Below are 16,156 nucleotides of genomic sequence, written 5' to 3'. Positions count from 1 at the left end.
TGTCAGCGATAATTTCTTTCAAACCGGGCCCAAATAAAGACTGCCCCTTGAAAGGTATATTAAGTAATTTGGACTTAGAAGTAACATCTGCTGACCAGGATTTTAGCCACAGCGCCCTACGTGCCTGTATGGCGAATCCTGAGTTCTTAGCCGTAAGTTTGGTTAAATGTACTACGGCCTCCGAAATGAAAGAATTAGCTAGTTTAAGGACTCTAAGCCTGTCCGTAATGTCGTCTAGCGTAGATGAACTAAGGTTCTCTTCCAGCGACTCAATCCAAAATGCTGCCGCAGCCGTAATCGGCGCGATACATGCAAGGGGTTGCAATATAAAACCTTGTTGAACAAACATTTTCTTAAGGTAACCCTCTAATTTTTTATCCATTGGATCTGAGAAAGCACAGCTATCCTCCACCGGGATAGTGGTACGCTTAGCTAAAGTAGAAACTGCTCCCTCCACCTTGGGGACCGTTTGCCATAAGTCCCGAGTGGTGGCGTCTATTGGAAACATCTTTCTAAATATTGGAGGGGGTGAGAACGGCACACCGGGTCTATCCCACTCCTTAGTAACAATTTCAGTTAGTCTCTTAGGTATAGGAAAAACTTCAGTACTCGCCGGTACCGCAAAGTATTTATCCAACCTGCACAGTTTCTCTGGTATTGCAACGGTGTTACAATCGTTGAGAGCTGCTAAGACCTCCCCTAGTAATACACGGAGGTTCTCCAATTTAAATTTAAAATTTGAAATATCTGAGTCCAATCTGTTTGGATCAGAACCGTCACCCACAGAATGAAGCTCTCCGTCCTCATGCTCTGCGAGCTGTGACGCAGTATCAGACATGGCCCTAGCATTGTCAGCGCACTCTGTTCTCACCCCAGAGTGATCACGCTTGCCTCTTAGTTCTGGTAATTTAGACAAAACTTCAGTCATAACAGTAGCCATATCTTGTAATGTTATCTGTAATGGCCGCCCAGATGTACTAGGCGCCATAATATCACGCACCTCCCGGGCGGGAGATGCAGGTACTGCCGCGTGAGGCGAGTTAGTCGGCATAACTCTCCCCTCGCTGTTTGGTGAAATTTGTTCACATTGTACAGATTGACTTTTATTTAAAGTAGCATCAATACAGTTAGTACATAAATTTCTATTGGGCTCCACCTTGGCATTGGAACAAATGACACAGATATCTTCCTCTGAGTCAGACATGTTTAACACACTAGCAAAAAAACTTACAACTTGGTTATAATCTTTTTTAGCAAAAACGTACTGTGCCTCAAAGAGGTACTAAACGATTAAATGACAGTTGAAATAATGAACTGAAAAACAGTTATAGCATCAAACTTTAAGACAACACAACTTTTAGCAAAGGTTTGTTCCCATTAGTAAAATAACAATAATTAAATTTGACATAAAAAATACAAGCAACGTTTTTATTCACAGTCACTATAAGAATTCTCACAGCTCTGCTGAGAGAATTTACCTCCCTTAAAAGAAGTTTGAAGACCCCTGAGATCTGTCAGAGATGAACCGGATCATGCAGGAAATATAAAAGTAACTGACTGGAATTTTTTGATGCGTAGCAAAGAGCGCCAAAAACGGCCCCTCCCTCTCCCACACAGCAGTGAAGAGAAACGAAACTGTCACAAATAAAAGCAAAAAAGGCTGCCAAGTGGAAAATAATGCCCAAATATTTATTCACACAGTACCTCAGCAATGTAAACGATTCTACATTCCAGCAAAAACGTTTAACATGATAAATAGTTATTAAAAGGATTAGTGACCTTTAACAGAGTAGTTCCGGTGAAATACCATCCCCAGAATACTGAAGTGTATACATACATGTCATTTTAACGGTATGGCAGGATTTTCTCATCAATTCCATTCAGAAAATAAAAACTGCTACATACCTCAATGCAGATTCATCTGCCCGCTGTCCCCTGATCTGAAGCCTTTACCTCCCTCAGATGGCCGAGAACAGCAATATGATCTTAACAACTCCGGTTAAAATCATAGTAAAAAACTCTGGCAGATTCTTCCTCAAACTCTGCCAGAGAAGTAATAACACGCTCCGGTGCTATTGTAAAATAACAAACTTTTGATTGAAGTCATAAAAACTAAGTATAATCACCATAGTCCTCTCACACATCCTATCTAGTCGTTGGGTGCAAGAGAATGACTGGGACTGACGTAGAGGGGAGGAGCTATATGCAGCTCTGCTGGGTGAATCCTCTTGCATTTCCTGTTGGGGAGGAGTTATATCCCAGAAGTAATGATGACCCGTGGACTGATCACACATAACAGAAGAAAACATCCTCTTTTTTTTTTTTTTTAAATAAAATAACGGCACCTCTATACCCAAATGGCTGGGGCACTCACCACCCCCTATGACTCAGACAGTACAGAGATGTATGACTCCTCTCTGATAGTCATGAAGGAGGGAATTAATCACATAGTGCACAATGCAGGACTGTCCCTGCTATGAAAGAAAGCGCACCAAGCTGTTGGCTGCCCCAGGCAGTTTAGCTATGTAATTAATTTTGCTTATTTTTGAAAATTAGTTTAAAATACTGGCCAGCAAATTTTTAAACTTTTTTTTTATGCAAACTATTTGTAACTAAATAGCCTTTTTAGCATATGCACAGATCTCAACCTGTTTTATGTCCTTTTAAAGAAACACAGCAATCACATAATACCATTGCCCATTAAAAGACATTGGGATAGATTACTATAAACAATATCGCAACTGCGCTAACTTGCACACTTATTACAAAATGAAAGTAAACAGGTGTGCTCAAGCGCAAAAACATTCAAATAAAAACACATTACAAATACACTAAAACACTCATATATACACTTTCTAATAAAAAATATTAAAATAAATATTAATTAAAACATTTAAAGCGTTAAAAGGTATATGATATATATTATTTATTTATTACACACACAAATATATATTTAAAAATAATATTTTCTTCTATGTAAAGAACATTGCAATGTAAAATATTCATAACTACCTTCAGGTTTAGCGCTGAAGGTCTTACGCAGTGTCGGGTTAGCATGCAAGCGAAAAGTTTTTGTTTTTTTAAAGCGCACTCCATTGAAGTCTATGGGGAGAAGTTAATGCACTTGCGATATCCAAAGTTCTAAAGTTAGAGTGCATCGTGTTTCTTTCTAGCACTAACGTTTTACTCTCAACTTCTAATACGGAAGCTAACCCGCCTGCATTAAAAACTTACTTTGAGCGCAGTTATCGCGAGTGGAAAAAAACAGAATTTATGTTTACCTGATAAATTACTTTCTCCAACGGTGTGTCCGGTCCACGGCGTCATCCTTACTTGTGGGATATTCTCTTCCCCAACAGGAAATGGCAAAGAGCCCAGCAAAGCTGGTCACATGATCCCTCCTAGGCTCCGCCTACCCCAGTCATTCGACCGACGTTAAGGAGGAATATTTGCATAGGAGAAACCATATGGTACCGTGGTGACTGTAGTTAAAGAAAATAAATTATCAGACCTGATTAAAAAAACCAGGGCGGGCCGTGGACCGGACACACCGTTGGAGAAAGTAATTTATCAGGTAAACATAAATTCTGTTTTCTCCAACATAGGTGTGTCCGGTCCACGGCGTCATCCTTACTTGTGGGAACCAATACCAAAGCTTTAGGACACGGATGAAGGGAGGGAGCAAATCAGGTCACCTAAATGGAAGGCACCACGGCTTGCAAAACCTTTCTCCCAAAAATTACCTCAGAAGAAGCAAAAGTATCAAACTTGTAAAATTTGGTAAAAGTGTGCAGTGAAGACCAAGTCGCTGCCCTACATATCTGATCAACAGAAGCCTCGTTCTTGAAGGCCCATGTGGAAGCCACAGCCCTAGTGGAATGAGCTGTGATTCTTTCGGGAGGCTGCCGTCCGGCAGTCTCGTAAGCCAATCTGATGATGCTTTTAATCCAAAAAGAGAGAGAGGTAGAAGTTGCTTTTTGACCTCTCCTTTTACCGGAATAAACGACAAACAAGGAAGATGTTTGTCTAAAATCCTTTGTAGCATCTAAATAGAATTTTAGAGCGCGAACAACATCCAAATTGTGCAACAAACGTTCCTTCTTTGAAACTGGTTTCGGACACAGAGAAGGTACGATAATCTCCTGGTTAATGTTTTTGTTAGAAACAACTTTTGGAAGAAAACCAGGTTTAGTACGTAAAACCACCTTATCTGCATGGAACACCAGATAAGGAGGAGAACACTGCAGAGCAGATAATTCTGAAACTCTTCTAGCAGAAGAAATTGCAACTAAAAACAAAACTTTCCAAGATAATAACTTAATATCAACGGAATGTAAGGGTTCAAACGGAACCCCCTGAAGAACTGAAAGAACTAAATTGAGACTCCAAGGAGGAGTCAAAGGTTTGTAAACAGGCTTAATTCTAACCAGAGCCTGAACAAAGGCTTGAACATCTGGCACAGCTGCCAGCTTTTTGTGAAGTAACACAGACAAGGCAGAAATCTGTCCCTTCAGGGAACTTGCAGATAATCCTTTTTCCAATCCTTCTTGAAGGAAGGATAGAATCCTAGGAATCTTAACCTTGTCCCAAGGGAATCCCTTAGATTCACACCAACAGATATATTTTTTCCAAATTTTGTGGTAAATCTTTCTAGTTACAGGCTTTCTGGCCTGAACAAGAGTATCGATAACAGAATCTGAGAACCCTCGCTTCGATAAGATCAAGCGTTCAATCTCCAAGCAGTCAGCTGGAGTGAAACCAGATTCGGATGTTCGAACGGACCTTGAACAAGAAGGTCTCGTCTCAAAGGTAGCTTCCAAGGTGGAGCCGATGACATATTCACCAGATCTGCATACCAAGTCCTGCGTGGCCACGCAGGAGCTATCAAGATCACCGACGCCCTCTCCTGATTGATCCTGGCTACCAGCCTGGGGATGAGAGGAAACGGCGGGAACACATAAGCTAGTTTGAAGGTCCAAGGTGCTACTAGTGCATCCACTAGAGCCGCCTTGGGATCCCTGGATCTGGACCCGTAGCAAGGAACTTTGAAGTTCTGACGAGAGGCCATCAGATCCATGTCTGGAATGCCCCACAGCTGAGTGACTTGGGCAAAGATTTCCGGATGGAGTTCCCACTCCCCCGGATGCAATGTCTGACGACTCAGAAAATCCGCTTCCCAATTTTCCACTCCTGGGATGTGGATAGCAGACAGGTGGCAGGAGTGAGACTCCGCCCATAGAATGATTTTGGTCACTTCTTCCATCGCTAGGGAACTCCTTGTTCCCCCCTGATGGTTGATGTACGCAACAATTGTCATGTTGTCTGATTGAAACCGTATGAACTTGGCCCTCGCAAGCTGAGGCCAAGCCTTGAGAGCATTGAATATCGCTCTCAGTTCCAGAATATTTATCGGTAGAAGAGATTCTTCCCGAGACCAAAGACCCTGAGCTTTCAGGGATCCCCAGACCGCGCCCCAGCCCATCAGACTGGCGTCGGTCGTGACAATGACCCACTCTGGTCTGCGGAATGTCATCCCTTGTGACAGGTTGTCCAGGGACAGCCACCAACGGAGTGAGTCTCTGGTCCTCTGATTTACTTGTATCTTCGGAGACAAGTCTGTATAGTCCCCATTCCACTGACTGAGCATGCACAGTTGTAATGGTCTTAGATGAATGCGCGCAAAAGGAACTATGTCCATTGCCGCTACCATCAACCCGATCACTTCCATGCACTGAGCTATGGAAGGAAGAGGAACGGAATGAAGTATCCGACAAGAGTCTAGAAGTTTTGTTTTTCTGGCCTCTGTCAGAAAAATCCTCATTTCTAAGGAGTCTATTATTGTTCCCAAGAAGGGAACCCTTGTTGACGGAGATAGAGAACTCTTTTCCACGTTCACTTTCCATCCGTGAGATCTGAGAAAGGCCAGGACAATGTCCGTGTGAGCCCTTGCTTGAGGAAGGGACGACGCTTGAATCAGAATGTCGTCCAAGTAAGGTACTACAGCAATGCCCCTTGGTCTTAGCACAGCTAGAAGGGACCCTAGTACCTTTGTGAAAATCCTTGGAGCAGTGGCTAATCCGAAAGGAAGCGCCACGAACTGGTAATGCTTGTCCAGGAATGCGAACCTTAGGAACCGATGATGTTCCTTGTGGATAGGAATATGTAGATACGCATCCTTTAAATCCACCGTGGTCATGAATTGACCTTCCTGGATGGAAGGAAGAATAGTTCGAATGGTTTCCATCTTGAACGATGGAACCTTGAGAAACTTGTTTAAGATCTTGAGATCTAAGATTGGTCTGAACGTTCCCTCTTTTTTGGGAACTATGAACAGATTGGAGTAGAACCCCATCCCTTGTTCTCTTAATGGAACAGGATGAATCACTCCCATTTTTAACAGGTCTTCTACACAATGTAAGAATGCCTGTCTTTTTACGTGGTCTGAAGACAACTGAGACCTGTGGAACCTCCCCCTTGGGGGAAGCCCCTTGAATTCCAGAAGATAACCTTGGGAGACTATTTCTAGCGCCCAAGGATCCAGAACATCTCTTGCCCAAGCCTGAGCGAAGAGAGAGAGTCTGCCCCCCACCAGATCCGGTCCCGGATCGGGGGCCAACATTTCATGCTGTCTTGGTAGCAGTGGCAGGCTTCTTGGCCTGCTTTCCCTTGTTCCAGCCTTGCATTGGTCTCCAAGCTGGCTTGGCTTGAGAAGTATTACCCTCTTGCTTAGAGGACGTAGCACTTTGGGCTGGTCCGTTTCTACGAAAGGGACGAAAATTAGGTTTATTTTTTGCCTTGAAAGGCCGATCCTGGGGAAGGGCGTGGCCCTTACCCCCAGTGATATCAGAGATAATCTCTTTCAAGTCAGGACCAAACAGCGTTTTCCCCTTGAAAGGAATGTTAAGTAGCTTGTTCTTGGAAGACGCATCAGCCGACCAAGATTTCAACCAAAGCGCTCTGCGCGCCACAATAGCAAACCCAGAATTCTTAGTCGCTAACCTAGCCAATTGCAAAGTGGCGTCTAGTGTGAAAGAATTAGCCAATTTGAGAGCATTGATTCTGTCCATAATCTCCTCATAAGGAGGAGAATCACTATCGACCGCCTTTATCAGCTCATCGAACCAGAAACATGCGGCTGTAGCGACAGGGACAATGCATGAAATTGGTTGTAGAAGGTAACCCTGCTGAACAAACATCTTTTTAAGCAAACCTTCTAATTTTTTATCCATAGGATCTTTGAAAGCACAACTATCCTCTATGGGTATAGTGGTGCGTTTGTTTAAAGTGGAAACCGCTCCCTCGACCTTGGGGACTGTCTGCCATAAGTCCTTTCTGGGGTCGACCATAGGAAACAATTTTTTAAATATGGGGGGAGGGACGAAAGGAATACCGGGCCTTTCCCATTCTTTATTAACAATGTCCGCCACCCGCTTGGGTATAGGAAAAGCTTCTGGGAGCCCCGGGACCTCTAGGAACTTGTCCATTTTACATAGTTTCTCTGGGATGACCAACTTGTCACAATCATCCAGAGTGGATAATACCTCCTTAAGCAGAATGCGGAGATGTTCCAACTTAAATTTAAACGTAATCACATCAGGTTCAGCTTGTTGAGAAATGTTCCCTGAATCAGTAATTTCTCCCTCAGACAAAACCTCCCTGGCCCCATCAGACTGGGTTAGGGGCCCTTCAGAAACATTATTATCAGCGTCGTCATGCTCTTCAGTATCTAAAACAGAGCAGTCTCGCTTACGCTGATAAGTGTTCATTTTGGCTAAAATGTTTTTGACAGAATTATCCATTACAGCCGTTAATTGTTGCATAGTAAGGAGTATTGGCGCGCTAGATGTACTAGGGGCCTCCTGAGTGTGCAAGACTCGTGTAGACGAAGGAGGGAATGATGCAGTACCATGCTTACTCCCCTCACTTGAGGAATCATCTTGGGCATCATTGTCATTGTCACATAAATCACATTTATTTAAATGAATAGGAATTCTGGCTTCCCCACATTCAGAACACAGTCTATCTGGTAGTTCAGACATGTTAAACAGGCATAAACTTGATAACAAAGTACAAAAAACGTTTTAAAATAAAACCGTTACTGTCACTTTAAATTTTAAACTGAACACACTTTATTACTGCAATTGCGAAAAAACATGAAGGAATTGTTCAAAATTCACCAAATTTTCACCACAGTGTCTTAAAGCCTTAAAAGTATTGCACACCAAATTTGGAAGCTTTAACCCTTAAAATAACGGAACCGGAGCCGTTTTGAACTTTAACCCCTTTACAGTCCCTGGTATCTGCTTTGCTGAGACCCAACCAAGCCCAAAGGGGAATACGATACCAAATGACGCCTTCAGAAAGTCTTTTCTAAGTATCAGAGCTCCTCTCACATGCGACTGCATGCCATGCCTCTCAAAAACAAGTGCGCAACACCGGCGCGAAAATGAGGCTCTGCCTATGATTTGGGAAAGCCCCTAAAGAATAAGGTGTCTAAAACAGTGCCTGCCGATATTATTATATCAAAATACCCAGATAAAATGATTCCTCAAGGCTAAATATGTGTTAATAATGAATCGATTTAGCCCAGAAAAAGTCTACAGTCTTAATAAGCCCTTGTGAAGCCCTTATTTACGATCTTAATAAACATGGCTTACCGGATCCCATAGGGAAAATGACAGCTTCCAGCATTACATCGTCTTGTTAGAATGTGTCATACCTCAAGCAGCAAGAGACTGCTCACTGTTCCCCCAACTGAAGTTAATTGCTCTCAACAGTCCTGTGTGGAACAGCCATGGATTTTAGTGACGGTTGCTAAAATCATTTTCCTCATACAAACAGAAATCTTCATCTCTTTTCTGTTTCTGAGTAAATAGTACATACCAGCACTATTTCAAAATAACAAACTCTTGATTGAATAATAAAAACTACAGTTAAACACTAAAAAACTCTAAGCCATCTCCGTGGAGATGTTGCCTGTACAACGGCAAAGAGAATGACTGGGGTAGGCGGAGCCTAGGAGGGATCATGTGACCAGCTTTGCTGGGCTCTTTGCCATTTCCTGTTGGGGAAGAGAATATCCCACAAGTAAGGATGACGCCGTGGACCGGACACACCTATGTTGGAGAAAACTAGCGCTCCACCTGGCCCTTATGTGTAAAAAAATGTATTAAATAATTCAAAAAAACATTTTAACATGCATAATGTATTTTGCCTACTTTTGCTGTAAAATACATGTTTTGCTGTAAAAAATGTGCTTTTGCAACTCTATAAAGAGACTCAAAGTCAACTTATGTAACCTATTTTTCAGCAAAATAATTAATGAATGTATAATGCATAATTAATTTATGGGGAATACTGTTTAAAGGGACGATAAACTAAAAATATAAATTTGGAATTAAATATATTATTATGCATATAAATAAAATACACCTGTTGCAGTCTTTTACGAATAATTATTTTGATTACTTTTTCTGTGATTTACCTCTGAAAATTGCATTTTTTCTACTGGCTTCCAGAGACTATGCTCTACACCCTGCATTCTTCAGAACTGTCACCCTGCAACATTCTTCACAGTGAAGCAGTTGGGGCTTATACAAGTAATGTCTCTAACTGGCCACAGTCAAGGAGATAAGATAAACAATAATTAAATTTTTCAGGGGTATGTCTCTGGACTGCAAAACAATGTGGACTTTGTTAACAAAATCACAGATTTTTTTACAAAAAATAAACATTAGGGACAACTTAGCACTCTTGGAGCATTTTCAAATGTTAAATATTCTATGGTAGTTCTAACAAACTAATAATAAATTGCAGTGAACAAGTAAGTTATTAGACAAGTAACTCTTTCTCCTGACTGCTGAACTATGTCATTTTTACACCATTTATGTAGAAAAAAAAATAGAGGTTTCCGTTTCTATGTAATGTAACCTAACTCTTCCCATTTATGTGCCTGTGATTATTCTGTAAGGGAAAGTCCTTACGCAGTCTGAAGGCTCCTTTCTAAAGCTACTTTAAACTTTAAATAGAAAAAGTATTGGGGTGTTGACTGTGTTCCTTTAAAAATACAGAATGATTTATTTACTTAGTTTTGCTAAATATAGTTGTTTCCAGCTCGGATATCTGGTTCTCTGATTCTTGCTCTGCGCCTCACCTGCTCTGGAAGTAGTTTGCTAGCTCTGACGCTTCGTGGTTCAGGCTCCTCAGGTGCACGATTAAATTTCCAGAGTTGGTGAACATGGCGCCACATGTTTTGCACTCGTATATCCGAGGCTTGCGGATAATGTGCCTGGAAACCCGCATGTGGTGTTTGTATTCCCCGAAGGAAGTGAATGTGGCACTACAAATCTGGCACCGGAAACAGCGTTTACCTTCGTGTTTCAGCCGATGCATCTTTAGGCCCAGCAAGTCTGCCCGACCTTACCTAACAGTATAAACTTATCTAGTTCGTAGGATAGCCCTATGCTTGTCCCATGCATTTTTAAAGTCCCCCACAGTGTTTGTTGCTACTACCTCTTGAGGAAGTTTATTCCATAAATCAATCACTCTTTCTGTAAAGAAGTGCTTCCTCAAATTACTTCTGAATCTACTACCCTTTAGCTTGAGCTCATGACCCCTTGTTCTTGAATTTTCCATTTTATGTAAAATATCCCACAGCCTCAGTTTTACTAAACCCTTTAATGTACTTGAAAGTTGCTATCATATCACCTCTTTCCCTTCTCTCCTCTAAGCTATACATATTTAGGTCAATGAGCCTATCCTGGTAAGTTTTATTTTTTAGACCATGTACCATTTTGGTAGCCCTCCTTTGCACAGATTCAAGTTTGTTAATATCCTTCTGAAGATATGGTCTCCAGAACTGCACACAATACTCAAGATGAGGCCTAACTAATGATCTATAAAGTGGCATAAGAACCTTACTATTTCTGCTGCAAATACCTCTACCAATACATCCAAGCATTCTGCTTGCCTTACTGGCTGCATTACTACATTGTTTACTAAGTTTTAAATCATCTGAAATAATAATTCCCAAGTCCTGTTCCTCGTCTGTAACAGTCAGTAAAGTGTCATTGAGTCTGTAATTAACATTTGGATTTTTCTTCCCTAAATGCATTATTTTACACTTTGCTGTGTTAAACTTTAGACCCCAGTCGTTTGTCCAATCCTCCAATTGTTGTATATCACTTCTCATTTTGTCTACCCCCCCTGGAACATCCACTCTGTTGCAAATTTTTGTATCATCTGCAAAGAGACATACTTTCCCCTGTAGCCCTTTGCTGATATCGCAGATAAATATGTTAAACAAAACAGGCCCCAGAACTGACCCCTGAGGAACACCACTAGTAACAGCCCCCTCTGCTGAATGAACTCCATTTACTAAGACACTTTGTTTTCTGTCCTTAAGCCAGCATTCCACCCAGTTCACAATTTTTGAATCTAGACCAAGGAGATATAGTTTGTGAATAAGTTTATTGTGTGGGACGGTGTCAAATGCTTTGCTGAAATCTAGATATGCTACATCAACTGCTCCTCCCTTGTCTAATACTTTTGTTACATAATCAAAGAAGTCAATTAGATTAGTCTGACATGATCTCCCTTAGTGTAAAATGTCCTTTTTATCAGCATGCTTAAAGGGACAGTCTAGTCAAAAATAAACTTTCATGATTCAGATAGGGCATTACTTTTACCATCAAATGTGCTTTGTTCTCTTAGTATTCTTTGTTGAAAGCTAAATCTAGGTAGGTTCATATACTAATTTCTATGCCCTTGAAGGCCGCCTCTTATCTCAGTGCATTTTGAGAGATTATCACAGATAGACAGTGCTAGTTCATGTGTGCCATATAGATAACATTGTGCTCCCTCCTGTTGAGTTATTTATGTGTCAGCACTGACTGGCTTACCATCTCTCCTCCATCCCTCATCCGAACCAAACTAATACATGAACTGCCTGACTCACTGCTGCAACTACAACCGATGTAACAAGCTACCCCAACCTTATGTCTCTGCACCCTAAACCTGTAGACTGTAAGCTCTCCGGAGCAGGGCCCTCTTCCTCCTGTACTAGATTTGTTTAGTTTTGTTATGTTTTGTATTTTATCACAAATCCTTGCCATTGTATACCCCTATCATTGTACCCAGTGCTACAGAATTTGGTGGCGCTATACAAATAAATGATAATAATAAAAGTATTACATAAGAACTGAGATAAGGGGGCAGTTTGCAGATGCTTAGATACAAGGTAATCACAGAGGTGAAAAGTATATTAATATAACAGTGTTCGTTATGCAAAACTGGGAAATGCGTAATAACATAAATTATGCTTACCTGATAATTTTCTTTTCTTCTGATGGAGAGTGTCCACAGCTGCATTTATTACTTTTGGAAAATAAGAACCTGGCCACCAGGAGGAGGCAAAGACACCCCAGCCAAAGGCTTAAATACTCCTCCCACTTCCCTCATCTCCCAGTCATTCAGCCGAGGAACAAGGAACAGTAGAAGAGATATCAGGGTGAAAGGTGCCAGAAGAATAAAAAAGGACGCCCCACATAAAAATTACGGGTGGGGAGCTGTGGACTCTTTCCATCAGAAGAAAATTATTAGGTAAGCATAATTTATGTTTTTCTTCTTAAATGGAAAGAGTTCACAGCTGCATTCATTACTTTTGGGAAAACAATACCCAAGCTATAGACTAGAGGACACTGAATGCCAAGACGAGAGGGTACAATAGGCAGCCATTCCGAGGACACCAAGCCTGAAACCACTGCCCAACAAAAAACCCTGCTTAGTCCGAAGCTGAGAGAACTTAAAAGGAAAAGCCCCAAGGACACAGACCCGCAGATAGTCCAGCAGCCTAGCTAGAAACCACAAATGGGACTTAACTGAGCCAAAAGTCTTCAGAGAGACACCGACGCTCAACAGTCGCTCCCCCACCACTCACCCCGCACTAATGAAGGGAACACCAGCCTGAACTCCCAAGGGACAAGGCAAGGGAGAACCGAAGGAAAACCGGGAGTATACCACATCCAAAAAGGAAAAACCCCTAATAGCTCGCCCAGCTCGCAAGACCCAAATAGGTACTGACAGATGAGGGGAGGCTACGCCTATACCCAGCAAAAACCAGAGGTATAAGACCGGCACAGGAACAGAGAAACTGTACTCTCAAACCTCATGCAAGCACTGAAAGACAACTGAAGACGGAATCCTCACATTGTCCGAACTTAAAATACAAAGTATTCTATCACAGAAAACATGTAACAACCCAGGCGAAACATGCTGAAAGCATCAGGATGACACAGAAGAATAATGCTGAGAAGCAGAAGCGGCCAGCAAGAAGACAAACTGCAAAAAAGACACCCCGAAACAGAGGGCACACTCTAGGCAATCCAGCCGCCAGACCTACACACAGGTCTCCAAAAGGGGATGCACAGAAGCTCAAACGAGCCCCCCCCCCCCGAAGAAGAGAGATTACACCCAGAACCCTAAGGCAGTGTAAACCTGGATCTTTTGCTTGTAAGCCTAGGAAGCTAACGCTATGCACACCTAGGTCCTGAAAAAGACAACGTCTCTTAGAACCCACTCCCAGCCGGGCCAGCCCAAGCATCGGCAGGTCTAAAACAGGGGAACAGACTCCAAAACCAGTTTAAAAACGAGCCGAAGAATGGACACCGCCATACAACCGAGCACGGGTACAGCCCGACTCCAAGAACAGACGACAAGGCCGTAGACCCAAGGATCTAACAAAAAGGCCCAACATAGTCTCGACACGGAGCCAGCAAGACTCCAGATGGAACGTAACAACCCAGAGAGAACACCTCTCTCTGAAGGTTAACCCACAATTCCAACCTCCTGAAACCAGGAGAAGCCCTAAGAAAGGGACCACATCTCCAGAAGAAGGAGCATAAGCCCTCATCCTAAGAAAAGGGATGGGGCCAAAAGGCAGCCCCTGTCCACAAGCCACGAAGCCCCATGCTAAAGGAAAAAACAAAATGTATGCTTACCTGATAAATTCATTTCTCCTGTAGTGTGGTCAGTCCACGGGTCATCATTACTTCTGGGATATTATCTCCTCCCCTACAGGAAGTGCAAGAGGATTCACCCAGCAGAGCTGCTATATAGCTCCTCCCCTCTACGTCACCTCCAGTCATTCGACCAAAGGACCAACGAGAAAGGAGAAGCCCAAGGGTTTAGTGGTGACTGGAGTATAATCCAAAAAATTTTTTAGCCTGCCATAAAAAACAGGGCAGGCCGTGGTCTGACCACACTACAGGAGAAATGAATTTATCAGGTAAGCATAAATTTTGTTTTCTCCTGTTAAGTGTGGTCAGTCCACGGGTCATCATTACTTCTGGGATACCAATACCAAAGCAAAAGTACACGGATGACGGGAGGGACAGGCAGGCTCTTTATACGGAGGGAACCACTGCCTGAAGAACCTTTCTCCCAAAAACAGCCTCAGAAGAAGCAAAAGTGTCAAATTTGTAAAATTTGGACAAAGTATGAAGAGAAGACCAAGTTGCAGCCTTGCAAATCTGTTCAACAGAAGCCTCATTCTTAAAGGCCCAAGTGGAAGCCACAGCTCTAGTAGAATGAGCTGTAATTCTTTCAGGAGGCTGCTGTCCAGCAGTCTCATAGGCTAATCGTATTATGCTACGAAGCCAAAAAGAGAGAGAGGTAGCCGAAGCTTTTTGACCTCTCCTCTGGCCAGAATAAACGACAAACAGGGAAGACGTTTGACGAAACTCCTTAGTTGCCTGTAGATAAAATTTCAGGGCACGGACTACATCTAGATTGTGTAGCAGACGTTCCTTCTTCGAGGAAGGATTAGGACACAAGGATGGAACAACAATCTCTTGATTGATATTCCTGTTAGTGACCACCTTAGGTAGGAACCCAGGTTTAGTACGCAGAACTACCTTGTCTGAATGAAAAATCAGATAAGGAGAATCACAATGTAAGGCAGATAACTCAGAGACTCTTCGAGCCGAGGAAATAGCCATTAAAAACAGAACTTTCCAAGATAACAACTTGATATCAATGGAATGAAGGGGTTCAAACGGAACACCCTGTAAAACATTAAGAACTAAGTTCAAACTCCATGGCGGAGCAACAGTTTTAAACACAGGCTTGATCCTAGCTAAAGCCTGACAAAAAGCTTGAACGTCCGGAACTTCTGACAGACGTTTGTGTAAAAGAATGGACAGAGCTGAAATCTGTCCCTTTAAAGAACTAGCGGATAACCCCTTTTCTAAACCTTCTTGTAGAAAAGACAATATCCTTGGAATCCTAACCTTACTCCATGAGTAACTCTTGGATTCGCACCAATATAAGTATTTACGCCATATTTTATGGTAAATCCTTCTGGTAACAGGCTTCCTAGCCTGTATTAAGGTATCAATAACTGGCTCAGAAAACCCACGTTTTGATAAAATCAAGCGTTCAATTTCCAAGCAGTCAGCTTCAGAGAAGTTAGATTTTGATGTTTGAATGGACCCTGGATCAGAAGGTCCTGTTTCAGAGGTAGAGACCAAGGCGGACAGGATGACATGTCCACTAGATCTGCATACCAAGTCCTGCGTGGCCATGCAGGTGCTATTAGAATCACTGATGCTCTCTCCTGTTTGATTCTGGCAATCAATCGAGGAAGCATCGGGAAGGGTGGAAACACATAAGCCATCCCGAAGGTCCAAGGTGCTGTCAAAGCATCTATCAGAACCGCTCCCGGATCCCTGGATCTGGACCCGTAGCGAGGAAGCTTGGCGTTCTGACGAGACGCCATGAGATCTATCTCTGGTTTGCCCCAACGTCGAAGTATCTGGGCAAAGACCTCCGGATGAAGTTCCCACTCCCCCGGATGAAAAGTCTGACGACTTAAGAAATCCGCTTCCCAGTTCTCCACTCCCGGGATGTGGATTGCAGACAGGTGGCAAGAGTGAGACTCTGCCCAGCGAATTATCTTTGATACTTCCATCATTGCTAGGGAGCTTCTTGTCCCTCCCTGATGGTTGATGTAAGCTACAGTCGTGATGTTGTCCGACTGAAACCTGATGAACCCCTGAGTTGTTAACTGGGGCCAAGCCAGAAGGGCATTGAGAACTGCTCTCAATTCCAGAATGTTTATTGGAAGGAGACTCTCCTCCTGATTCCATAGTCCCTGAGC

At 42.6% G+C, this 16,156-nt stretch overlaps 1 protein-coding gene across 1 annotated transcript in view; it reads right to left on the bottom strand.

Annotated features, from left to right (window-relative positions):
• The window catches only part of ZBTB44 (zinc finger and BTB domain containing 44), a 278,080-nt gene that overhangs the window by 50,612 nt on the left and 211,312 nt on the right, over positions 1 to 16,156 (bottom strand). Inside the window, exon 5 of the mRNA XM_053691161.1 lies at positions 10,154 to 10,418. Within this exon, the coding sequence (XP_053547136.1) occupies positions 10,154 to 10,418 (265 nt within the window). The remainder of the gene's footprint in view (positions 1 to 10,153; positions 10,419 to 16,156) is intronic.

Source organism: Bombina bombina, chromosome 8 (assembly GCF_027579735.1).
Source record: "Bombina bombina isolate aBomBom1 chromosome 8, aBomBom1.pri, whole genome shotgun sequence".
Taxonomy (NCBI): Eukaryota; Metazoa; Chordata; class Amphibia; order Anura; family Bombinatoridae; genus Bombina; species Bombina bombina.
Note: the sequence above shows the minus strand (reverse complement) of the source record. Positions and strands in the feature narration are given on the sequence as shown.